General features: G+C 37.3%; 3 protein-coding genes across 3 annotated transcripts in view; all 3 read right to left on the reverse strand.

The window, feature by feature from the left end:
- Positions 1–3,400: 3,400 nt before the first annotated feature.
- Positions 3,401–13,005, reverse strand: LOC146460154 (uncharacterized). The gene is made up of 2 exons (XM_085088434.1): positions 12,910–13,005; positions 3,401–6,562 (listed from the first exon to the last, which is right to left on the reverse strand). Exon 2 carries the CDS (start codon positions 6,522–6,524, stop codon positions 5,760–5,762), a length of 765 nt encoding a protein of 254 aa, XP_084944560.1. The 5' UTR covers positions 6,525–6,562; positions 12,910–13,005; the 3' UTR covers positions 3,401–5,759.
- Positions 13,006–13,830: 825 nt separating this feature from the next.
- LOC146460155 (uncharacterized) overlaps positions 13,831–27,184 on the reverse strand; it is a 31,696-nt gene continuing 18,342 nt past the window's right edge. The window contains exon 3 of the mRNA XM_085088417.1: positions 13,831–14,367. The gene's annotated coding sequence lies outside the window, so the exon portion shown is untranslated. The remainder of the gene's footprint in view (positions 14,368–27,184) is intronic.
- Positions 18,412–26,397, reverse strand: LOC146460156 (uncharacterized). Its single transcript, XM_085088299.1, has 3 exons — positions 26,295–26,397; positions 23,291–24,318; positions 18,412–18,666 (listed from the first exon to the last, which is right to left on the reverse strand). Exons 1-3 carry the CDS (start codon positions 26,395–26,397, stop codon positions 18,412–18,414), a joined length of 1,386 nt encoding a protein of 461 aa, XP_084944425.1.

Raw genomic sequence — 27,184 nt, forward strand, 5'->3', positions numbered from 1 at the left:
TACTGATGAACAGTTAATGCCGGGTGTATTTCAAAACTGTTACCAAAACAGAGAAGCCAAATAACAAAATCTTTTTGTAGTGGAATAATAAATCTCTTATTCGATGGTTTAACATATAATACTCGCGGACATTTTGCTCATTGCTCATATTTTTCCTCGCCCCTTCGGGGCTCGGAAAAATACTACGCAACTCGCAAAATATCCGCGTGTATTATATGTAAAACCATCGAATAAGATATATATATATAACCTACCCATTAATTTCGCGCGCCGAACTGGTGGCAAATGCTGTTCCGGAAAGTACAAAAATGTCAACGAGACATGCTGTCATCGTCTTTGAAGGTGTAGAAAGCTACGAGTAGACTTTCAGATTTAATCCTACGCAAACTGATTCAGTTTGTTAAGTTTTCAGGGTCCAATCACAGTGAAAATAAAGTTCCTGTAAACCAACCAAACTACTTGTTTACGTCAATCGCGCGCATCCGCCATCAGTTCAGCACTGGCTGTTTTACGAGCGGTTTTCGCGCAATATAAAAATTACTGGGAGGGTTATAAAATAAATGAACCCCTTTCTGGCTTGCTGGTATGTCGGTTGATAATGTCCTTGACTGAGAGATTGTCCTCAAAACTTCACAATTGCCCTCGAAGCTTCGCTTCTCGGCCAAATATTCATTTTTGTGACAATATCTCAGCCGCGGACGTTATCAGCCGCCTGAAGGGGTTTATTTACTAACGATAATGTCTTCTCAAAATAGCGGTTTCTGATTGGCTCAAAAACTGTCATATAAGCATGGCAGCACGGCGCTTAAATGGGTTCGGCGCGCACAGATCAAAATTTTACTTTTGTAAATAAACATGCGACCTTGGTTTGTGTTGTTTATTTCTTTTCATTTGAGTTTACAAAGCTTCTGACACTGTTCAAGGAACAATAATAATATTTGTTTTTTAGTTAACATGTACTGAATACAGCGGATACAACTTTTTTTATTAAAGATAAGCGAAAAAGAGTGATTATAAATACGATGAAGAGAAATTTACTTAAAAGACTTTTTCTTGAGTGTGTAAACGGCCACGGTAAATTACAATGATCTTAAAACTCCAGTGAATTATGGCATATTCAAAGCAAAAGGATCTGATTTATTTGGTCTACTCCCCTTTTCAGACGCTTTCTCTTTGCCCTAATTTTTTTTGTTTAAATTAGTAAGTTACCATAGAAATTTTTACCTTCGCGCTTGTCCAGAAAGTACCTTTTCAAGCCTTTTCGGTAGGCTGTCAACTTTGCTGGCTCATATTCTTCGCCGAAAGGTTCTTTTCTGGTGTCTCTTATCTCTAGAAAAAAAAGGTGCTTCAAGAGCTCTGCTGCTGCTGCGTTCAGTCAGGTTCTTGTCGTAGTTAGCGCAAGCGCCGAACGGCAGTCTCGGTAATTTTTACAGGATTCTTCGCCGCTTGGTTTATTTCAAATTTTTAAATATCCACGGCATCTATAGCTAGGATTACAATGCTCTTTTTGCGTTTTGATGTACTAGTATACTTGTTTTTTCATTTATTTTTTTTTTCTTCCTTCTGGTTGGGAGGTTTTTCATCACTGTTTTCATGTTGTTGTCCCAAGAACAAATAGGCCTTATCACGGTTTTCGACGCCATTTTGACGGGTAGGCAAACAGGCTTGAAATAACAGTGTTTGTATGGAAATCCAATGTCAAATAATTTTCATAAAACATCGCTTCTGAAAAATTCATAAATTGGAAACTTTTGGCACTAGAAAAAGGATTTTAAGAACAAAATTGGAGGGATGTAGCTGTGACAGAAAGCGTCCAGTCGTGTTTTGAACTTTCCATACATTTGTCTGTATTAAAAGCGAACCAGCCTTGAGCTGCTACTAAAAATAGTTCGCGGGAAAAAATACAGGGAAATGTATGGAAAGTTCAAAACACGACTGGACGCTTTCTGTCACAGCTACATCCCTCCAACTTTGTTCGTAACATTCTTTTCCTAGTGCCAAAAGTTTCCAACTCATGAATTTTTCAGAAGCGATGTTTTATGAAAATTATTTGACATCGGATTTCCATACAAACAACAAACACTGTAATTTCAAGCCTGTTTGCCTACCCGTCAAAATGGCGTCGAAAACCGTGATAAGGCCTATTTGGCGTTCGGTTAAAATTTCGCCATTGCTACAATTTGACTGAAGTAAGAATTTCTCTTTCGATCAGCCCACGATTTGTAGTTTATCCGTTTACTCTCTCCAACAAAATGTTTGATCGCGATAAAAAACTAAATTCGATTTTGAGACGACATTACGGCTTTATACGGTTAGTTGGGAGAAAATTTATATAATGTTTGAGAAACAAGCAGTAATCCACTATGCAGGGTTCAATTCGTTAATTTGAAATAAGAATAAAACAACGTCAAGACAAAGGTATACTTAGTTTAAAAATCGTTAATTTCCTTAGTCGCCCACGAGGATCCTTTTCTCTTTCATAATTTGAATTTGGAATATCGAACTCGTAAAATTTGTTTACCAGCTGTTTCCTGGGGCCCGTTTCTTGAAAGTCCCGGTAACTTACAGGACCCGACAAGTGTCTCTGGTGATAAATATTTCTTAACAGAAGTCAATTTTTGTTAGCTTTTAATACTAAATTTTGAATATTTTAATTCTACGAAAACATTGGCCAAGTACCATGTCTGTAATCACTGTGTAATCAGCGAAAAAACAACTACAAAATAATACTTATCCGGCACGGTAAGTTAGCGTGAATTCCGAGAAACGGGCCCCTCTGAGTGGGGTAGGAGGAGCTGCCTTCCCACTCCCACCCCACTCAGTAGTTTAGACGCTCTCCCCAGATTGCACCGATGTAACAAACGTGGATCGACGCATTACGAGGGTACAAGACTCGAAAATAAAATTGAATATTATAAACCAATATAAACTCAGATCATAACAAGCGGTGAGCGGAAAGTTCGCTGGCGATGCGTGACACTTGAAAATGTTATCTGATTGGATTGATATAAAAATAAATAAAAACCACTCTGATATCTTTTGATATTTATTTTTGTATCAATCCTATCAGATAAACTGAGATCAGTCTTTTTCGGCTCGTCACGCAATCTTTCTCCACAACAGGAGAAAAGATTACGTGACGAGGAAGGCTTGGCCAATAGAAGGGAGAGGAAATTTTGCATCACCACAGCGGTGCTTACTTGGTTAAAGGAATTTTAAAGGTAAGACAGCAATGCAATCGTAGGTAATCGAAAATAACCAACCAGGACACTTGCACTGAAAACAACTAAAATTTTGTGGAAAAAGATGCGCGCGGGATCCGGCCTGTAGAAAAATTCCAGAAATATCCAATCAGCTGTAAACAACGAAACAATATGAAAAAAATTAACAAGGCTACGATTTTAAATAATTTTATTTTGTTATTACCCGGGTTATTACCCAAAAGAGAAAACGCACTGTTTACTTCAATCTACTGGGAATTCTAACCATTGACAATGCATTCAAACTCAAGGTTGCCATTTTCACGTTCAAAATAATAAATGATCAAATATGTCCTGTTTTTGCAAACTCTATTTCCACAGCATCCTCTCAGCACTCGTACAATACCCGACTTTCATCTAGACAAAATTTTAGCGGACCAAAAATACGTACTAACTACGGTAAACACACTTTTCAAAAGGACATTTTCACTATGGCGTCCTTTGACTACAACTACCAGAATCCTTCAGTTTTTTGTTTTCTCGTGCTAATTAGAGCTATTGTTTTTTGCTGTCCACTGGGATTACAAAATTTGAATTTGAAAAGGAAAACAAAATGAATTCTGGTAGTTGTAGTCAAATGACGCCATCATGAAAATGGCCTATTCGCAGCATCACAAATATGGGAAACAATAGACTGTAACATTAAGCAATCAAACTCCGCTTCTTCGTTTAAAACCAAATACAGGAAACATTTGCTTATAAACCAAAAGTAATGTAGAGTTCTTCACCGTCATCCGTTTGCTAAACACGCTCTTTTTCTTTTTCAAACCTTTCCAAATAATTTTTCTCTTCCACCGAAATAATTTTCTCTTCCATCGTAAGCAGTGCCCAACTCGAAAGCAGCATGCTCCTTTGGGCACTGCTCACACAAAACCAAACAAATTTATCCTAATTCTTTTTAATCCTCCTTTGTAATATAAGTGTTTATTGTTTTTTATGTATTGTATTGAATCTCGTTGTACGTGTGAAAAATAAAAATTGAATTGAATTGAATTGGGTCGTAGGTATACTGAAAACAAGTTGAAAATGTGTATGCCCAACACAATGAAAATCGAAGCCTTTCAATGGGTTTCTATAAAAGGATCTACTGGACGTAATCATCAACACCTATAAATTATTGTTCTCTTAATTATAGATTTTGTCCTTTAATATTTTAAACGCTTGATTTATAATTCGTTAGCTTAGTATTATGATTCATTCTTATATCTTTTATTGTAAATCAGACGTAATTCAGCCTGTGGCTGCAAGGTTTTTGATTAATAAACTATCTAAACTAAACTAAACAAGAACCAAACAACAGGATAAAAAAGAAGGGGTGATTTTTTAAAATATTTGTTCGTTCCTTGAAACTAGGGTTTTTTTTTCCTTAATCGATTTGCTTTGATCAAACCTTCCAGCTATGTCTCTACTGTGAGTCGCACAACACAGAGATGACATCAGCTTTAACGTCACCTCAAGCATTCTCTAGAGATAATTAAGCAACAGTAAATCAAAAAGCGTTAAAATACATAACAATGCATGGAATTTATTTTCCAAATTAAAGCTTAATTATCTCTGAAAAATGTGAGGAGTACTGCACATTTCTTTACTGGATTCCAATGAGCTGCAAGTTATAGGGATTTCTGCTTGTTTTCAGGTGGAAGTAATTATTCATTTAAAAACAGTAATAAACTGTGTTTGCAAGGACCACCTAGACAAAATAAAAGTACTGCCCGGATCCTGTAGTGAAGGATCTAATCAGTGAAAAAATTGTAGAACAAATAATCTTAAAAAGAGCAAGGATGATTTCACGGCCAAGGAAGTATATTTTTTTCCCAATATTTTTAAAGGCACGGGCTTTCTTCTTCAGGGTATCTTTGAGATTGACCGGCTGTGGGAAGAGAAGTTACAATTTAAAACAGTTATAATAGATACCTGAAAAACATAGGCTAAAGTTACCTAGACTAAAACGTAACAATTTGAAATTTGAAAATACAACTGCCAATAACACGAGCAAAATAGCTAACGTTACAACGTGAAAAACGAAAACAAAATACGTAACAATGAGAAGTTTGAGAAAGTAACAACTAAGGAGGATGAAAGACGGGAAAAATGTTCAAGTCTCATCTCTCCTATTAAGACCTAAGGGTTCAAAAGTCGATGGGGTATGCCTCTCTAGCTTTAAGTACACTGTCATGATTAGATTTGGTGAGTTCGAGAGGAATAAGTGGCATGTCAGAAGTGTTATGATCGTTACAAAGAAAATGTTCTCAGACTGTGGTGGGTTTGCAACTGTTTGTTTGTTTGTCAACTGGTCTACGTTGTTCGTTAAAACGTTCTTTTAGTCGTCCTTTTGTTTTTCTTTGTATTGTTTGTGGTAGCGGTTGCAGTGTACCATGTAAACAACGTTTCTAGAGTTATCGTCTATATGATGAGTAATATGTCTAGTTTCGTCGGTAGAATGAAATGTGTAACTCTTTAGTATGGACTCTTTTGTGCATACTTGACATTTCTGCTCCACTAAAACAGTTCCCACACTGTTTCAGTGCATTCATAAGGTCTCTCTCCAGTATGGACTCTTTCATGCCGCCTTAGACCTCCTGACCAACTGAAACACTTGCCACACTGTTTGCATTCATAAGGCCTCTCCCCAGTATGGACTCTTGCATGCCGCCTTAAAACTCCTGACCAACTGAAACACTTTCCACACTGAGTACATTCATAAGGCTTCTCTCCAGTATGGACTCTTCCATGTGTTCTCAGACCTTCTGCTTGACTAAAACACTTGCCACACTGTTTGCATTCATAAGGCTTCTCTCCAGTATGGATTCTTTCATGTCTCCTTAGAGTTTCTGCTCGACTAAAACATTTGTCACAATGTTTGCAGTCATAAGGCTTCTCTCCAGTATGGAATCTTTCATGCACCTTTAAATTTCCTGCTTGAGTAAAACACTTGCCACACTGCTTGCATTCGTAAGGCTTTTCTCCAGTATGGGCTCTTTCATGCTGCCTTAAATTTTCAGCTTTACTGAAACACTTGCCACACTCTTTGCATTCATAAGACTTCTCTCCAGTATGGACTCTTTCATGTCTCTTCAAGTTTGATGCTCGGCTAAAACACTTCCCACACTGTTTACATTCATAAGGCTTCTCACCAGTATGGACTCTTTCATGTCTCCTCAAGTTTGATGGTCGGCCGAAACACTTGCCACACTGTTTGCATTCATGTTTCCCTCCAACATGGACTCTTTTAAGTGTCCTTACATTGACTTGTCTCTGATCCATGAATGACGGTAAAACACATTGATTTTCTTTCTTAATCTCTGAAATGAAATAATAATAATAATAATAATAATAATAATAATAATGATAATAATAATAATAATTTTTTTTAAATAAAAAAATGGAATGATAACTTTATTATTTTCAAGAATAAAATCTACTAGATACAGTTTGATTCTATTAAAACCTAATAAAAATAATAATAATAATAATACTAATAATAATAATAATAATATAATGATAACAAAAAATGCAATACAGTTAAACCCTGATAACGACACTGTTTGGGACAAAAGTCACTTAAGTTTTATGGAAAAGAAATTGGCCTATAGTAATTAATAAAGCCATGAAAGCTGATCAATATTATACTGAGAGGGTGTAACCATTTGGTGAGATACTGGAAAGTGTAATTACAGTCGACTCCCGATAACTCGAACATCCAAGGGAAATTGAAAAAGGTTCGAGTTATTGGGAGTTCGAGTTATCGAGGGTAAAATTATAAAGAAAATGACCTGAAAGGAAAGGAAAATTGGTTTGAGTTAGCGCGAGGTTCAAGTTAGTGAGGGTTCGAGTTATCGGGAGTCGACGTTAACATGACTTCTTATACCAATTGGATTTTTCATCAATACTTTCGTTTACTGACACAAATCTGCAGACAATTACTAAATGAAGGACTTCATGGGACCTCTCTAACATATATACCCGTGTAAAATACTTTTTTGATCCTTTTGTCTTTTTTGGCTGAGATTTGCTGGATTTTTTGTATGCTATCCTAATTTCCTTTAAGAAACGTTGCTCATGATTATGGGTAAGATGTTCATTTTAATCAAAAAATGAAGAGGAAAGCAGCAGATAAAAAATTGAGGAAGCTTTTCCGGAAGGATTTGAAGACCACATCCAAAGAATCCATCGTACGTGAGCAAAAACAAGTAGCGATTAGACTACAATGAGTGTGCAAGAACATTGCCTTCTGCAAGGAAAAGTGACGCGTGGAGGGAAGCAAAAATAAGTTTCTCTCCGTGTGTCATGTCTCTTCCTAACAATGGAAAATTAAATGGCCTGCATCTGGCTAAAATTTATTTATAAGCTATATCTATATATCCATAGATAAGCTACTCCCTTCCCCCCCCCCCCCCCACCCAGATAGGCACTCCCCTCAAATAATTGCCACTCGATTAATGCTAAACCTTAATGACGCCCGCTGACGCTTATTTGATGATTTGTGGTAAAAACGGATGTAACTGTGGACAAAATAACACCTTCCATTATCTGTCAGGAGAAGAAATTTTCAGGCAGTTCCCATAAGACACAGATAATATCTCTGGGGGAGGCAGTCTGACCTTGAATTTGTATTCTGGAGGTCCTAAGGTCAAGGCCCACTCTCAACACCAGCTAGTTGTTCAAAGTTGTTTCTCTGTATTACTAAGTTCAACTCCTTGGCCACACTTGTAAATATCCAGCTGGGATTATTAATCTGTTATGTTGTATTTAAAATATTTGATTACCCTTTTCTGTTTCATTATCTCTGAAAAGCCCCGTACAGAGGGAGGATAAGCAATTATTAAATTTATTTGTTTTAGTTATTTATCTGTCAGGTGAGGTGGCCTAACAATTCTTATTTTCAAATGAAGGCAGCAAAAGTGGACAAAAAACAAAGGTAAAATAACTAATTTTAAAAAGAACTGTGGTGAAAACTATCAGATTAAAGAAAACATGAGCAATTCCTGTAATGCTGATGAAAATCTGCTCACTGAATTTTAAGCTGATGCAGCAAAAATAATATACATTCAAGTCCTGTTGTTCAGCAATGACACAGAGCTCAAAGAAACCATCAAATTAAAAAAAAAAAGCCAGAAAAAACTGCCATTTTCCTTAATTTAATAGCTGGCCAATAATTTGAACCTAGCAATGAATGGTTTAAGAAATCTCTCCTCCATAGAGGTTTGATGAGGTGTTTATCCATTGAACAAAGTGAGTGCAAGCACAAAAGCTGAAAGAGTCATTAGACGCTGCCTTTCAAGGAATTTTAGGCCTACACTCACTTTTCACAGCAGGTTCTCCCACATGGAAAGCCCTTGAGCCTCTGGGGAGGAGAGAGGCTTAACAATATTATAATAATGGATGAGGCACACGCCACAAGAAGTGGACGCAGCAGTATAATTTAAATTAGCCATGCCAGGAACAATTGTTTAGTATCTCTGAGTAATGTATCATACAGTAGGGTTCAAGACTAATTACTGTTTGGACCATTAGCCCAGTGGGTAGTGACAGGTTTGATTTCACCAGCCAAAACAATTGACATGTGCCGGGGGGTTCGGACCCCCCCCCCCCCATTAGACCCCTAGGTTTTTTATCAGTCTGATATTCACTTTTTCTTCCTGTCCAGTACTCCCATGCTTTGAAAGTGCAAATTAAAGTGCCTATGAAGTAAAAAATGAGTTATGCCTACAGTCGAACCTGTATATAACGGCCATCCTCTGGTCTTGAGGAATTGGCCGCTAAATACAGGTGGCACTTAATACAGGATCACTAAAATACTCATTGGGAGTTGTCTAATGTCAATTTTAATGGCATATCATACAAAACACTTCATCAGTGCAAGGAAAGAATAGGACAATCAACACTCTTTCAAGCAATCAATACTTTAAACAAAGTTCAGTGCCAACTTGTAACTTAACGGTATAATAAACATAACATTGTGTAAAAGTACTATGCAATAAATTGTCCTCTACTGACTCTTCTACGGTATACAGTGCTCTATTTCTATGACTTACAGTTCACAACAAAATATCTCAGTCCATCATTTCATGGTTGTTACGCTCAATGTCACATGGCTGAAGAACAAGCTAATTTTAATTTTAGCAAAATTCCTCTTTAAGAGTAATTTCTTGCTAAAGAGTGAAGCATATTCAAAACAAACATCTTTTAGCGTTCGTGTTATAGTACTGTACTCTAGCACATTGTGTACATCTGAAAAGGGTCGAAAAGCGTTAAGGATATTAAACGGCCGAGTATCAGCTTAAAGTAGCTTTGTACATGTTATTTCTTTATAGTGATGCTGGATCGCATTTTAAACAATAACATACCGCATAAAATAGCATATGGCTTAGTTTCGATTCAAGGGTGGCCGCTCAATACAGGTAAAAATAACAAAGAAAGACAAACATAGGACTGCTACAGGGTGGCCGCAGCTGCTTAATAGAGGTGGCCGCCTAATACAGGTAACAAATGCAGCATTTGTATGAGTGAACAATCGGGACTTTGAGAACTGGCTGCTTAATAGAAGGTGGCCGCTTAATACAGGGCCGTTATATAAAGGTTCGACTGTATTTGAAAGGCCTTCCAAAGAGAGCAAGAATGGCATTTTCTTTGTTGGAAATTTTCCCTTGTTCCAAAGATATTCAGTGCAAAGACAAATCACAAAATCAATAACATACTGGGAAATACTAGAGTGATGCAAACTAAAATTTGACAACAGAAATGCACCTTTTGTAAAACACAAAATGATGCCCACTGTTCCGTTGCTATGGTAAATGGTGATGTTTGGTTCATAGCAGAAAGGGACTGGGACCTAGTATTATGCCATGGCAACATCAAAATGGGCATCATTTTATTTCTTACCTGGCATACATAACTGGTACCAGGTTTGAACAGTATCACTCCAATATTTAACAAGAAATTATTTTATTGTTACTGGTGGAAAAAGGAAATTAGAAGAAACCAATGAACAACAAAGCACTCATCATCTTGCTTCTGTAATGTGTTTCAGGAATTTTTACTTAACTTCCAATGGAGGTTAAGTGTCTGCCTTACAATGATTTTAAGAAGAAATACAAACTTTTTCTACTTGATAGCCAGCTCTTGTTATTCATTATACTGTATTATGCAAAAAATTTCACGGATTTTTTCCCATACCACATCATTTCTTTTCACTATTGTTAATTGTTATATCCCTTAGTAACATGTAATAGTTCAGATTTGTATCCCCATCACTATTATTTCTACAAGTTATAATCAACACTTCTTTCTTATCTAATTGTATATATCCTTGAACTGACAATGGATACTAAAGTACCCAAAACGTATCTCCCAAACTTAAATGTTAATGTGTCCTGTATTTGACAGGTCTAATAGTTAACCAAATATAGTTATATTCAATTTGCTTTAAATACACCGTTCTTAATCTCAAGGATGAGACAATACATCGTAGGAGGTTACAATTTGAACATTTAAAAAAGGAATTAAACAATATAAAGTTTGTGTCTTACTTATGCATCTGTCAATTGGAGAATTTGCATAAGTTTATTATACCATTGTAAAAATGAAAAAAAGTGACAACTTTTCCTATTGTCAACCTATGCCTATGAATATGAAGAATTATGAGAGAGCAAATATGACCTTTCCACCGCCCACCCACAAAGTGGAAACTTGTCTGGGGAGAACTTAGTTGAAAATATGATATCTCTTCCTTTTGCCTTTTTTTGCAACAGTTTTCTTCCACACTCAAGAAGGGTTGATACACCCGAGACGTCTGTTTTTTTTTAAACCACCACTGACACTTGATATTTATTTTTACATCAATCCAGTCCGATATGTATCTCTTCCATTGTCTAATTGTGTTTAGTATAAAAAATCTACTAGCATTCTATCACGAATGCCGTTCTCTGATTGGCTACGCTACTCACTATCTATTTAACAATTAGATTATGAGCTCGAGATTTCTATCGCGTGATAGTTGATGAGGGCGAAGCCCGAATCAACTATCACGCATAGAAATCGAGAGCAAATAATCTAATTGTTTTAGTATAAATCTACTAGTTGTTCAAAACTAAACAAGTAAATTATCTATTTCCTCATCGCAGACACTTCGAAAACGCGAAGAAGCGGCCACCATTTTGTTGAAAATCGCTACTCACTATCTATCACAGAATAGATAGCGAGTAGCGTAGCCAATCAGAGAACGGCATTCGTGATAGAACACTAGTAGATTTATACTAATCTGCGATAGATAGTGAGTAGCTGTTTTCAACAAAATGGCGGCCGCTTGGTCGCATTTTCGAAGTGTCTGCAACGAAGAAATAGATAATTTACTTGTTTAGTTTGAATGACTAGTAGATTTATACTAAAACAATTAGATTATTCGCTATCAATTTCTATGCGTGATAGTTGATTCGGGCTTCGCCCTCATCAACTATCACGCGATAGAAATCTCGAGCTCATAATCTGATTGTTAAGTATATGACAGCTACATCCCTGATTGCTCGCCATTTTTGGAAGAGGGCTAGTGTGAGTGTGTTATATCTGTAATGTATGGGATCTATGGAAATCTTTCCCAAAGTTGTTTCGCTCAAATGTTAGTATCAAAATGTGATTATTTCTTGTTTTTGTTAAGGTGAGTTTGGATGAAATTTCAAGTTTGCTTTGACACGTAGCTTTCAAAAGGTGATTCGGAGGCTGGCAATTAGAGGTCATTAAAAATTCGACAATTAATTTTATTTCAAAATGCTTAGTTTAGTTTGATAACCAGCTCTATAAAGTTTAATTTGATATAGGGGTTTATGTATCTACAGTTTAAACCGGACGCGCTACATCGCTTGGAGGCCAGACACCTCTAAAGGTATACGGTAACCTTAACAGGGCAATAATACATTTATAAAAAAGACAAACAAAGAAATTCAATATCTTAGTTGCTACTGTGTTTCACAATGCTTGTGTGGTATTAGAGAATATGTCAATATTTTCAGATGAAGCAAAACGACAAAGCTCAGCAATGTAGAGAATTAACGACCTGAAACCGATGAAATTACTGCAGTACATGTTTCAAACAACGCTCAGCTGACCGATAAAAACACTTTGTGCTCGATTTCCGAACGTAGGCGATGACATTTGACTAATCGAACATTCGATTCGGTTCATAGCTCACATTATTTTTACCAAAATTATACGCCCAGGGATTCCAGTGCAAATAGCGGATTGCAGAAATGTTTGTAGCCTGTGAGAGCAAACGCCTTCTCCGGCTTCTGTACGATAGACGCCTTTTCCCGGCTGTTGTTTCACCCGCTCTCTCGCAGGCTAAAATGTACTTTACCCTGCTTTAAACATGGCGGGCACATCGACCGCGAAACCTTCTATCGATCATCTGTCGGTTTACCGTTAAATTGCACTTTGTTACCCTGTAAGCAGAGGATTTTTAAATCTTGTCGCTTCTATTTGTTACTCTTTTTATGGCTGTCTTTAAACGTTGTAGAAGCGAACGATGTGATGTCGCTCAGAAAAAAAACCTCTGCTAGCATGCATGCGGTACACTTTGTTCGTTTCTGCCGATATTACTAACACTATACTAAAGAACTACATTATGTCCAAATTAACACTGAACAGCTTTTCTTACCCTCAATACAAGAACGTTTGTTTCTTCAATACTCAATCACAAGGTAGGCTGTTCACAATCCCCTATTTTTTCGTACGAGTTTGATTGAACTCCCGCCATTTTAGTTTGCAACGGCGAGCGCAACCTGGGGACAGTGCCTAAACTACCGAGAGGGGAGAGGGGGCCCAAGTGGGGGTACATTCGCCTCCCCACCCCACCCCCCCCTACTCACTCAGTAATTTAGACACTCTCCCCAGATTGCACTCGACGTAACAAATCAAGATGGCGGGAGTTGGATCGAAGCATACGAGGGTCGAGACTCGAAAATGAAATTGAATTTTAAGAACCAATATAAAAGCAGATTAAAAAAAATAAAAACGGTGAACGGAAAGTTCGCTGTGGATGCGTGAAACTTGAAAATGTTATCTGATTGGATTAATATTAAAATAAATATTATATATCAATCCTATCTGATAAACTTCGGCTCGTCACGCAATCTTCCTCCACAACGGGAGGAAAGATTGCGTGACGAGCAAGGACGGGAGAGGAAATTTTGCATAACCACGGCGGTGCTTACTTGCTTAAAGGAAATTTTAACGGTAAGACAGCAATGCAATCGTAGGTAATAGGACAAACCAACCGGGAAACTTGCACTGAAAACAACTAAAATTTTGTGAAAAAAGATGCGCGCGGGATCCTGTAGAAAAATTCCAGAAATATCTAATCCGGGTATCTAATCAGCTGTGAACAACGAAACAATATGACAAAAAATAACAAGGCTACCGTTTCAAATATATTTTCTTTTCTCACTGCCCGGGTCATAGGTACTGAAAACAAGTTAAAATTGCGTATGCCCAACACAATGAAAATCGAAGCTCTCCTATGGCTCTCTATGAAAGGATCTACTGGACGTAATCATCAACACGTATACAATATTGTTCGCTTAATGATATATTTTGTCCCTTTTTCATTTTAAATTCTTGATTTATAGTTTGTTAGCTTAGTATTGTGATTCATTCTTATATCTTTTATTGTAAATCAGACGTAATTCAGCCTGTGGCTGTAAGGTTTTTGATTAATAAACTATCTAAACAAAACTAAACTAAACAAGAACCAAACAATAGGATAAAAAAGAAGGATTGATTTTAAAAAATTTGTTCGTTCCTTAAAACTGGGGTTTTTTCTTTATTTTTTTCTTAACCATATAATGTCAATGTTATGGTACTGGTTCGTCTGACCAACTAAGAACTTTAGTTTGATCAAACCTTTCAGCAATGTCTCTACTGCGAGTCACACAACGCACAGATGACATCAGCTTTCACAGTACCTCAAGCATTCTCAAGAGATAATTAAGCAACAGTAATTCCAAAAAGCGTTAAAATACACAACAATGTATGGGATTTATTTTCCAAATTAAAGCTTAATTATCTCTGAAAAATGTGAGGAGTACTGCACATTTCTTTATTGGATTCCAATGACCTGCAAGTTACAGGGATTTCAGCTTGTATTCAGGTGAAAGTTTAGGCCTTGTCACGGTTTTCGACGCCATTTTGACGGGTAGGCAAACAGGCTTGAAATAACAGTGTTTGTATGGAAATCCGATGTCAAATAATCGCATCTAAAAAATTCATGAATTGGAAACTTTTGGCACTAGGAAAAGGATTTTAAATAGAGAAATTGGAGGGATGTAATTGTGCTAGAAAGCGTACAGTCGTGTTTTGAATTTTCCATACATTTCCCTGTATTTTTTTCCCGCGAACTATTTTTAGAAGCAGTTTACGGCGGTTCGCCATACAGGCAAATGTATGGAAAGTTCAAAACACGACTGGACGCTTACTGGCACAGCTACATCCCTCCAATTTCTTTTCTTAAAATCCTTTTCCTAGTGCCAAAAGTTTCCAATTCATGAATTTTTCAGAAGTGATGTTTTATGAAAAATATTTGACATCGGATTTGCATGCAAACACTGTTATTTCAAGCCTGTTTGCCTACCCGTCAAAATGGCGTCGAAAACCGTGATAAGGCCTATTATTATATGGCTGGCTCCGCGAGCGGGCAAGATGACTCAAATCCTGCGCTGTGATTGGCTACCCGAGCGGGCAAGATGGAGCTATCTTGCCCGCTCGGGATTATCCGTTGCCCGTTCGCTTGGCATGGAAAGTTTAATCCCAACAACAATGCAATCTTTTCTTCGATTTTCTCGTTGTTTTGGGGGAAAACGCTCACTAAAAAGTTCGGTAAACTCTCAACATTTACCTAAAGGAAAGGAAAGAGAATGGAATCATCCTGGTGTAGTGAAAATTTTGTTTCAGCTACAATGAATGTGAGTTGAACCGGTGAGTTGCTCTGCGAGTAGTATTTTAGATAGAGTTGATTTTGTAAAACTTATTGTCTCTAGTCGAGTGCCAAATTGATAAATTCTCTAGGTTTGCAATGACTGTATTTAAAACATAGCGTAGTGGAAGTTACGTTAAGTGTTTACAGCAGTTCAGAAAAGTATTTTTCTCAAGTTCGCCGAAGAAGCTCACGTTTTTAATTTAGCCGCGTCTTGCTTGTTGTAAACAACAAAATCTTAGCAAAGTTTCGCCCAGTTTTCTGATTTACCCGCTCTTTTATTTTCGGTTTATGTTTGCATATAATCTCAAAATCTATTGTTTCATTCAAGAATTAATGATTGGAAGCCGAAAACTGTGTAAAATGTTTATTATTTACGCCACCGCGCGATCGGCTGAAAATGGCGAGTTTGCCGGATTCTATTCAAATCTTTCCGCTCTTGCGAAAATCTAAATTTTTCGTTCTCAATAATTGTATACTCCCTTTAAGCCATTATAAAGTTAAAGCCCTAAGATAATTTAGGATTCCTTGTTTTCCACGATTACATGCTAATCCAAAAATGCACTGAAAACAAATCTTGCACCGGCCGGCTATGAAAAATTTCTTTCCGAGTAGAGCAGTTTCATGTCCTGTTTTGTTTTGTTGTTGTAGTTTTAACTTGAAGGTAAAGCCATATAATAAATCCTTTATTGACCAAGGTTGTTCGGTCAAGATGGCTGGATATTGGCCTCGTTCTTTTTTTGCGTTTTTATGGACCTCGACTTCGTCTCGGTCCATAAAAACGCAAAAAAAGAACTTGGCCAATATCCAGCCATCTTGACCTCACGCTTGGTCAATAACGCATATTTATTCAGTCAAAACCAGTAATTAACTGTGTATTATAAGGACCACCGCGACAAAATAAAAGCACCGGATCCTGTAGTGAAGGATCTAATCAGCGAAGAAATTGTAGAACAAATAATCTAAAAAAGAGCAAGGCTGATTTCACGGTCAGGGAAGTATATTTTTTCCAATATTTCAAAAGGCACGGCCTTTCTTCTTCAGGGTACGTTTGAGATTGACCCTGTGGGAAGAGACGTTACAATTTAAAACAGTAACAATAGATATCTGAAAAAATAGGCTAAAGTCACGTAAACTAAAACGTAACAATTTGAAATTTGAAAATACAACTGCCAATAACACGAGCAAAATAGCTAACGTAACAACGTGGAAAACGAAAACAAAATTCGTAACAATGAGAAATTCAAGAAAGTAACATAACTTAGGAGGATGAAAGACGGGAAAATTGTTTGTGTCTCATCTCTCCTATTAAGACCTAAGGGTTCAAGAGTTTGACCTCTGTCGATGCCTACCTTGTGAATTATAAATAAGAACCAAAATGGATTGAAACCAACCAATCTCAAGCCATAAAAGCTGTTGAAAAAATCTACTTGTTTTCTGTTGTAATGTTATTGACTAGGGACCACACGGGATTCTGGGTCCCTGACTGTTTACTCGGGCCACCCCGCAGACTGTTTATGGTGTTCAGTGCGAAAGCACGTGTTAGACAGTTTTCACTTCGTTTCTTTCTTGAGAATATTTAAAGTTAAGGTTTAGAACTGTGGTAGAGACAGTCTTACAACATTTTCTAAGACGTCCGCTCATTGATAGCAATATAAATGCCCTGAGTTTATAACAATTTAGTATTCCCGCGTTGTCGTAAGCCACACAAATATGTCCTCTCAAGAGCCACAGAAAAACATATTCTCATGCAGTCGGATTCTAATGCCTGATTCTAAATCTACAAAGAGAAAGAAAAATTTTGTTGTCGTTTGTTTACGCCCTCCTTCAAACGTGAAATTACGAAATTTCACGTGGTAGTCCACATAAAAGAAAGACAGCAAAGAAATGTACCAAAAAGTGTGATGCAGGTGCAAAGTTATTGTTTTGCTTACTAAAACTACTGCTTTCTAGATGTTCTCGTTGCATCTTAAACTCCCTAACCAGTTTTTTTTAACCATTTTCCTCAGTCCCCCCAGTTGTTTGAGCCTTGGTACGCGGCTGAGGGTATTGATGTGGAAGAATAATTGGATGTAAATTTAATAGTTGAGTGATTGTTATTGAGATAAGTAGTGTAGGTTTGGAGGTCGTAGAGAGAGTGTGTCCATACTATGAAGATGTCGTCTATGAAACGCCACCATATGTATGGTTGAAATGGAGCAAGTAGTAAGGCGTCCGTCTCAAATTTGGCGAGAAACAAATTGGCTTGAGGATGAGCCATTCTGGTTCCCATAGCAGTTCCGTAAATCTGTAGAAAGTGTATGTCGTTGAACGTAAAATTGTTCATAGTAAGGATCTTGCGTATGAGGTCACATAAAGTTTTGGTACTTTTGGTAGAAGGGTGCGGTTATGTGTTTCGAGGAAGTAATCACCTTACTTTCATGAAAAACAGGCCACCAATTCCTAATTGTTTCTTAACATTACAAGCATCTCATGATTACGGGCAGTTCCATAGTCCTGACCAATACATTTTTCTCAAATTTACGTGAGCAACATTATAATTTTCCCCGTGAACAAAGACAGCTTTTTTGAATCAAAAATCATTTTAATTTAGGACCATTTGAGTAACTTTGCATTCATGCGAGTTTTCCATTTTTTTTGTTTTCACACGTCTGAAAATTTGCAAAGGAAATCTTTAGGTGTCACTCGTGATAACACAAATCTAGGGAGTCATTGTAAATTCCACTCCTTTATCAGCCATTGACATTACAGCTATTGTTGGTGTATAAACAGGATGTCTGTATGAGTGGTTAATTCCAAAGGAATGTATGGATCTATAGACCATAACAACGAGTGTCCAGATCAAGCGGGTGTCTCTAAAGCGAGTTTCAAGTAATTTTTTCTAACTGGAAGCTTTATGTTTTCCTCACTGTTATCACATCACTATTCAAATGTGGGGAACACTTCAGAAGCAAATTTTGCATTTTTTAAATTAAATCCTACGGTAATAAAAACCGGCGAGGCAAAAATTTTGGTAGAGAAGCGAGTAAATAAGCTAATCACTTTTATAGTGTTGAAGAAGAAGCACCTCGGTTCTAAGCTCCTCTTTACTAATGCAACAGATGTGTTTTTGATAACGGCCCGTCAATATGTTATCTCCAGTAGAATTTGCCACAACCTTGCAAGCATTTTTCTGCATCCTTAGACTTCTTAATTGGCCAGAACACCTGCTGAACCACTTGCCCGCGTAGCCCTTCTCTCCATTATGGACTCTCCCATGTCTCTTAAGACCTCCTTGACTGAAACACTTGCCAAACTGTTTCCATTCAAAGGTTTCACTCCAGAATGGACTCTTTCATTTACCCTTGAAACTGTACAAGTTCGGTCAAGTGTAAACAATTTCCGTACTCGGGTATTCATAGGGCTTCTCTTAAGTATGGACTCTTTCATGTCTCCTAAGTTGTCCTGCATCAATAAAACACTTGCCACAATGTTTGCATTCATAAGGCTTCTCTCCAGTATGGATTCTTATGTGCATACTTAAGAGCGGTTGTCAGTAACTTTCGAGAATCCGGCGACAGAAGCGAAAATTCGAATTTTTTTTTATTTGCCCCAAAAGACCCTTTTGGTGAACTATTTTCAAAAATAATATTCAAAAGTTCCAGCGAACTTTTATTTTGGCAAAAATTGGGAAAGATCGAAATCGGCCAAAACGCAACCGATGGCCCGATTGAAATTATGCAAATTAGTACATTTTTAAAACTCTCGTTCAAGACAAGGTAGCGTTTCCTCGAGTTGACACTTTCACAATCGTTTTTACATCCCTTGTGCTTGCTTCTAAACTATATTTTATCTCCACCTGAACATTCTTTCATTTAAAGTTGCCCACGTAAAGAATACAATGTTTGCTGTTCCTTAGATAGAGTGATTTTTGCCATATTTCAGATGACCATATCATCAAGGGTATACAAATATACTGGTAATGAAATCACTTTTTTGAACGGGCAATTGTTCTTATTTATCATGTTAAAATATTTAGTTTGGCCCGTGAAAAGCGAGCGCGCTAGGTCAAGATGTGTGGAATGCACTTTGACACAATTCGCCATTTCAGTACTTCATGTTCCTCCTGTTACTTTGCACTTATCAATACACTTCACGGAAGCTTTTAGATAAAAGCCAAGGTCTCTGTGTTCATTTCATGCTTTTATACACGTAAATAACTAGCTTCAAACTTGAGTGCTCCCCATATTAGCATTAGGTTATCAAATGATTCCTTTCAGGTAAAATTTTCGAGTTTATATTGAGCCGTTCAAGCGAGATGAAAGAGCCGTTCGCAGGGAAATAACTTGAAATCAGTGAAATTAATACCCTGTCTCTCATATCATGCTACACTTCCAAACTACCGTTATTATTAAGCTAGAAAGTGTAAATGCTCCCTTATTACGTGACCTAAAACAGAATTTGCCTAAAATATTACGAATAAAGTCCACCACAAGAAAAAACTGAAAAAATCGCGCACCGACATAAATGTAAACATCAGCCCTTTCTCGACTTGCTACATGGACGAAACGCGTCCGTTATTTTACCTCTGTATACATTTATGATCAGGAAGTAGAAACAAAAAATCTTCTCTATGCCCATTTGTATAAATGCACTCGCCAATCAGGCTTTGATTTTCTGTATGTTTGTCGAAAATACTGAAGAATAATGCAACATAATAATTTGTTACTGACTACTTGACTCATTCAATCACAACCGGATACATGTAACACGACTGGAAACTAGATATAAAGAAATGCTCTTACTTGTCTGCAATCGTTACTCAAATTATATCTGGCGATATCACATCCCCGAGGCAAGGCTGAAAATTGTCTCGAAATCCGCATATTAGAGATTCAAAGTTTTGAACAACGCAACAACTTTCATTGCGTGACAAGTGAAATGTGATACACAAGCGCGCGAAAAGCACCGGAATAAACAATGTCAAGATTCGCCCTTGTGATGACAGTGCGAAAATGATTTTTGAAATTACAAGAAGAAATTGAGGCAAGTCAAGGTCTGCAAGGTATATTTGATTGCCGGATTGAAACAATAATCATGTAATTTTCCTCTTCTGAGATTCACTCTGTATTGTCTGTGCCGGATTCTCATCAATAAAATAACATTACAGGAAAAGTAAAACCGAAATTAATTTAAATCAAGTTAACAAATTAAGACCTTTTGAAACCTCAATGCAGTATTTCAATACTATCCTCAAACAAAAAGCTATTATATTTAGGAGAGTGAAGTTTGTCTTTCGCCATGGATCAACGCGCAAAAGTTGTGGATCAAGCTCAAAAGGTGCGCAATATTTGCAATGTGTTATACGGTTAATCAATGTAATAAGGACGTTCACCATGAATGGAACGAAAAAAAAATTCTTTTTAGGTTAACTTGTTAAACCTAGCTTTAATGTCTGTTTGAGATGAGTCACTGATGGCGATAAAATGTTAACTGGAAATACACAACATTATTCTGCATTATTTCTTTACGGAAGGGCTGATCAAATTTTAAGATAGGAGTTTAACCTTAATTTATTTTCTAGCGCGCACCAGTGTCAAAGAATGAGGGGCACGACTGGTATTTCTCAGATTTTCGTGTTCGGTCTAAAAGACGGTGTTATCTCTTACGGGCCGTCACTGTGTAAGTCTGACGTTGTCATTGTTAAATCCTCCTAGCGTGCTCCAGACTATCCACCATACGAACAGCCTTTGACAAGGCCAGCGAAAGTATCTTTTGAACCTGTGTACCATAGTCCAGTGATTGTTCAATTTATAGTGGTTTTTATATGGCATGGTTGAAGATATAACTTAATTACGAGTTCCACTTGGATTGGGTTAACCCACAGTACATGCATTGACAATGACAACGATTCTTTGCTGTTCATTCCTCGGTCTCCCTTCGTCGTTAAAGGTTTCTGACTGTTCCAGTTCACACGAAGGCCTTACTTCTCTCGGTGGTGAGAGCATATAAAGACGAACGAAAAGTTTCAATCGTAAATCATAATTCCTGGAATAAAGTCAAGTAATGCATAGCAGTGGATTTCTGTTTAAAAAAATAGGGAAAGTCAGAGAAAGAAATAAAATGTTCTTTCATGCTCTCAGTTTCACTCAAATGAAAACACTTTACCTGCCCTAGCAACAACACTATTTCGTCCTGAATTTCTTTATAGGCCCGATCTTTTGTGCCTTTATAGGTGCGAGCGAACGTCCTTTTTGCATTGATTAAGCGTAACACCTTACAAATCTTGCGCATTTTTTGAGCTTGATCCGCACGGAGAGGTGCAATGGCGAAAAAAAAAACTTCACTCTCCTCCAAACTTTTTGTTTGAGAATAGTATTGAAATACCGCATTGAGGTTTCGAAAGCTCTTGATTTGTTACTTTCATTTCAGTTAATTTCGGCTTTATTTTGAGGAAAATAAAGGTTGTTGTTGTTGTTGTTGATGATGACAATTCGGTACAATTCCCAGGGGGGGGGGGGTGGGGGGAGAGGAGGAAACACGATTATTGTTTCAATCCGGCAATCAAATTACCTTGCAGACCTTGACTTGCCTCAATTTCTTCTTGTAATTTCAAAAATCATTTTCGCACTGTCATCACAAGGGCGAATCTTGACATTGTTTATTCCGGTGCTTTTCGCGCGCTTGTGTATCACATTTCACTTGTCACGCAATGAAAGTTGTTGCGTTGTTCAAAACTTTGAATCTCTAATATGCGGATTTCGAGACAATTTTCAGCCTTGCCTCGGGGATGTGATATCGCCAGATATAATTTGAGTAACGATTGCAGACAAGTAAGAGCATTTCTTTATATCTAGTTTCCAGTCGTGTTACATGTATCCGGTTGTGATTGAATGAGTCAAGTAGTCAGTAACAAATTATTATGTTGCATTATTCTTCAGTATTTTCGACAAACATACAGAAAATCAAAGCCTGATTGGCGAGTGCATTTATACAAATGGGCATAGAGAAGATCTTTTGTTTCTACTTCCTGATCATAAATGTATACAGAGGTAAAATAACGGACGCGTTTCGTCCATGTAGCAAGTCGAGAAAGGGCTGATGTTTACATTTATGTCGGTGCGCGATTTTTTCAGTTTTTTCTTGTGGTGGACTTTATTCGTAATATTTTAGGCAAATTCTGTTTTAGGTCACGTAAAAAGGGAGCATTTACACTTTTTAGCTTAATAATAACGGTAGTTTGGAAGTGTAGCATGATATGAGAGACAGGGTATTAATTTCACTGATTTCAAGTTATTTCCCTGCGAACGGCTCTTTCATCTCGCTTGAACGGCTCAATATAAACTCGAAAATTTTACCTGAAAGGAATCATTTGATAACCTAATGCTAATATGGGGAGCACTCAAGTTTGAAGCTAGTTATTTACGTGTGTAAAAGCATGAAATGAACACAGAGACCTTGGCTTTTATCTAAAAGCTTCCGTGAAGTGTATTGACAAGTGCAAAGTAACAGGAGGAACATGAAGTACTGAAATGGCGAATTGTGTCAAAGTGCATTCCACACATCTTGACCTAGCGCGCTCGCTTTTCACGGGCCAAACTAAATATTTTAACATGATAAATAAGAACAATTGCCCGTTCAAAAAAGTGATTTCATTACCAGTATATTTGTATACCCTTGATGATATGGTCATCTGAAATATGGCAAAAATCACTCTATCTAAGGAACAGCAAACATTGTATTCTTTACGTGGGCAACTTTAAATGAAAGAATGTTCAGGTGGAGATAAAATATAGTTTAGAAGCAAGCACAAGGGATGTAAAAACGATTGTGAAAGTGTCAACCCGAGGAAACGCTACCTTGTCTTGAACGAGAGTTTTAAAAATGTACTAATTTGCATAATTTCAATCGGGCCATCAGTCGCGTTTTGGCCGATTTCGAACTTTCCCAATTTTTGCCAAAATAAAAGTTCGCTGGAACTTTTGAATATTATTTTTGAAAATAGTTCACCAAAAGGGTCTTTTGGGGCAAATAAAAAAAAATTCGAATTTTCGCTTCTGTCGCCGGATTCTCGAAAGTTACAGACAACCGCTCTTAAAGTTCCTGCTCGACTAAAACACTTGCCACACTGTTTGCATTTATAAGGTGTCTCTCCAGTATGGACCATTTCATGCTGCCTTAGAACTCCTGACCGACTGAAACACTTTCCACACTGTTTGCATTCATAAGGCTTCTCTCCAGTATGGGCTCTTTCATGTTTCCTTAGAGTTTCTGCTCGACTAAAACACTTGCCACAATGTTTGCATTTATAAGGCTTCTCTCCAGTATGGACTCTTTCATGCATCTTTAAATTTCCTGCTTGAGTAAAACACATACCACACTGTTCACATTCATGAGGCTTCTCTCCAGTATAGACTCTTTCATGCAACCTTAAATTTCGTGCAAGTTGAAAACACTTGCCACATTGTTTGCATTCATAAGGCTTCTCTCCAGTATGGGCTCTTTCATGTATACTTAAATTTCCTGCTCTACTAAAACCCTTGCCACACAGCTTGCATTCATAAGGCTTCTCTCCAGTATGGACTCTTTCATGTTCCCTTAGAGTTTGTGCTCGAGTAAAACACTTGTCACAATGTTTGCAATCATAAGGCTTCTCTCCAGTATGGAATCTTTCATGGAAATTTAAATTTTTTGCTTGAGTAAAACGCTTACCACACTGTTTGCATTCATGAGGCTTCTCTCCAGTATGGACTCTTTCATGCAACCTTAAATTTCTTGCAAGTTGAAAACACTTGCCACAGTGCTTGCATTCGTAAGGCTTCTCCCCAGTATGGGCTCTTTCATGCTTCCTTAAATTTCCAGCTTCACTAAAACACTTGCCACACTCTGTGCATTCATAAGGCTTCTCTCCAGTATGGACTCTTTCATGTCTTCTCAAGTTTGATGCTCGGCTAAAACACTTCCCACACTGTTTGCACTCATAAGGCTTCTCTCCAGTATGGACTCTTTCATGACTCCTCAAGTTTCCTGCTTCACTAAAGCACTTGCCACACTGTTTGCATTCGTGTTTCCCTCCAACATAGACTCTGTTAAGTGCCTTTAAGATTCCCTGCTTGTCTCAGATCCATCAATAACGTTGATACACGCTGATTTCCTTTCTTAATCTCTGAAATGAAATAATAAAAAAAATTGGAATACAGTCAAACCCTGATAACGACACTGTTTGGGACAAAAGTCACTTCAGTTTTATGGAAAATGAATTGGCCTGTAGTCATGAATAAAGCCATGAAAACCGATCCATGATATACTGAGAGGGTGTAAAGATTTGGTGAGATACTTGAATGTGTATGTATTTTCAAAAGAGGATGCTAAATTTTTTAATCAAGAACATACGATTGCCAATAAATTGCTTGATGTGACTTGTTATGACAATTGGATTTTTCATCTATGCTTTCTTTTACTGACACAAATCTGCAGACAATTACTAAATAAAGGACTTCATGGAACCTCTCCAACATATATACCCATGTAATACACTTTTTTGATCCCTTTGTCTTTTTTGGTTGAGATTTGCTTGATTTTTTGTATGCTACCCTCATTTCCTTTATGAAACGTTGCCCATGATTATGGGTAGGATGTCATTTTAATCAAAAAATGAAGAGCAAAACAGCAGATAAAAAATTGAGGAAGCTTTTCCTGAAGGATTTGAAGGCCACATCCAAAGAATCCATCGCATCTGAGCAAAAACAAGTAGCGATTAGACTACGATGAGTGTGCAAGAAAATTGCCTTCTGCAAGGAAAAGTGACGCGTGGAGGGAAGCGAAAAAAATAGAAAAAATAGATAAGCTGCCCCTCCCTTTAGATAAACACCTGCCTCAAATAATCGCCACTCAATTTATGCTAAACCTTAATGACGACCTCTGATGCTTATTTGATGATTTGTGGTATAAACTAATGTAACTGTGGACAAAATAACACCTTCCATTATCTGTCAGAAGAAGAAATTTTCAGGCAGTTCGCATAAGACACAGATAATATCTCTGGGGGAGGCAGTCTGACCTTGAATTTGTATTCTGGAGGTCCTAAGGTCAAGGCCCACTCTCAACACCAGCTAGTTGTTCAAAGTTGTTTCTAGGTATTACGGAGTTCAACTCCTTGGCCACACTTGTAAATATCCAGCTGGGTATTCTTAATCTGTTATGTTGTATTTAAAATATTTGATTACCCTTTTCTGTTTCATTACCTCTGAAAAGCCCCTTATAGAGCGGATAAGTAATTCAATTCAATTCAATTGTGAGCAATTCCTGTTATGTTGAAGAAAATCTGCTAAATGAATTTTAAGCTGATGCAAAAAAAAAAAAAAAATTCTTGCGACACTGGTTTATATATCCAAGCCCTGTTGTTCAGCAATGACACAGAGCTCAAAGAAACCATCAAATTAAAAAAAAAAAAAAAAGCCAGAAAAAGATTGCCAGTTTTCTTAATTTAATAGCTGGCCAATAATTTGAACCTAGTAATGAATTGTTTAAGAAAATTAATCTCTCCTCCACAGAGGTTCGATGAGGTGTTGTGTTTATCCACTGAACAGAGTGAGTGTAGGCACAAAAGCTGAAAGAGTGAATTGACGCTGTCTTCCACCTACACTCACTTTTCTCAGCAGATTCTCCCACATGGAAAGACCTTGAGCCTCTGGGGAGGAGAGAGGCTTAACAATATTATAAAAATGGATGAGGCACAGGCTACAAGTAGTGGAAGCAGCAGGGTAATTTAAATTAACCACAAGGAACAATAATTTAGTATCTCTGAGTAATGTATCATAGGGTTCAAGACTAATTACTGTTTAGCCCATTAGCCCAGTGGCTACTGACAGGTCGGATTTCACCAGCTAAAAGAAAATTTTCACTAACTAGAATTGTCATGTGCCAGGGGTTCAGAACCCTCCCCCCATTAGACCCCTAGGTTTTTTTTACTACTTGTTTGACGCTTCAAGTTTTTCATCCACAGGATAACATATCACTATTCAATTGGTTGATTTTTTTAAAATCATTTTGCCATTACACTAAGTTCCAGGTATATTCATTATATTTATTACCCTCCAGTGGTCTGCATGCCTCTGCTCTGATATTGACGACATCTGGACAACCTTTGCAACCAAGCACAAAAGCAGAATGTTCCAAGGGTGCATGATTATGCATCTTTTACGAGTAAAATTCATGTACACGATAAGGGGTTGATTATAATGTGTAACCATGAGTGGGTGAGGTGGGTGGGGGGGAACTCGGAGGTGTGGGTGATAAGTAATTTACCTCAATAAAGTTTCAACAGTGTTTCTGAATCAAAGTTTGGACCCCCCATTAAAGATTCCTGGATCCGCCCCTGGCTAGTGAGAAGCAGCATTTTCAGAACAAGAAAAGTTCAGAAAGGAATAGTTTGTTTCCTTTTTAGGTATTTCAAGTAATCGTTTCTATTTGCTTTTGTTAAAAGTAATCTCTAACAACTTTCAGTTTGATGTTCACTTTTGTTTCCTGTCCAGTACTTCAGTGCTTTCAAAGTGCCTACGCAGTAAAAAATGATTTATGCCTATTTGAAAGGCCTTTCAAAGAGAACAAGAATGGCATTTTCGATTCTTTGTTAAAAATTTTCCCTCATTCCAGAGATATTCAGCGCAAAGACAAATCACAAAATCAAGACTATATTGGGAAATACTAGAGTGATGCAAACTAAAACTTGACAACAGTAATGTACCTTAGGTAAGACACAAAATAACGATGCCTACTGTTCTGTTGCCATGGGAAATGGTGACGTTTGGTTCATAGCAGAAAGGGACTGGGACCGAGTATAATGCCATGGCAACATCAAAATGGCGAATTTTATTTCTTACCTGGCATACATTAAGGGGAGCAAGTTTGAATGGCATCACTTTAATATTTCCTGAGAAACAATTTTGTTCTTACTGGCAGAAAAAGAAATTGGAAGAAACCA

This window comes from Pavona decussata, unplaced genomic scaffold, assembly GCF_977016875.1.
Source record: "Pavona decussata unplaced genomic scaffold, jaPavDecu1.1 SCAFFOLD_214, whole genome shotgun sequence".
Taxonomy (NCBI): domain Eukaryota; kingdom Metazoa; phylum Cnidaria; class Anthozoa; order Scleractinia; family Agariciidae; genus Pavona; species Pavona decussata.

What these genes read in the sequence shown, in the direction of transcription:
- LOC146460154 (XM_085088434.1), bottom strand. Translation starts at nt 6,524, where the DNA reads ATGGATCAGAGACAAGTCAATGTAAGGACACTTAAAAGAGTCCATGTT.
- LOC146460156 (XM_085088299.1), bottom strand. Translation starts at nt 26,397, where the DNA reads ATGCATAATCATGCACCCTTGGAACATTCTGCTTTTGTGCTTGGTTGC. An exon ending in GGCATGCAGACCACTGGAGG is followed by an intron (nt 24,319 to 26,294) that starts GTAATAAATATA and finishes GATGGATCTGAG; the next exon opens with ACAAGCAGGGAATCTTAAAG. An exon ending in GAGCAGGAACTTTAAGAGCG is followed by an intron (nt 18,667 to 23,290) that starts GTTGTCTGTAAC and finishes TTATTGATGCAG; the next exon opens with GACAACTTAGGAGACATGAA.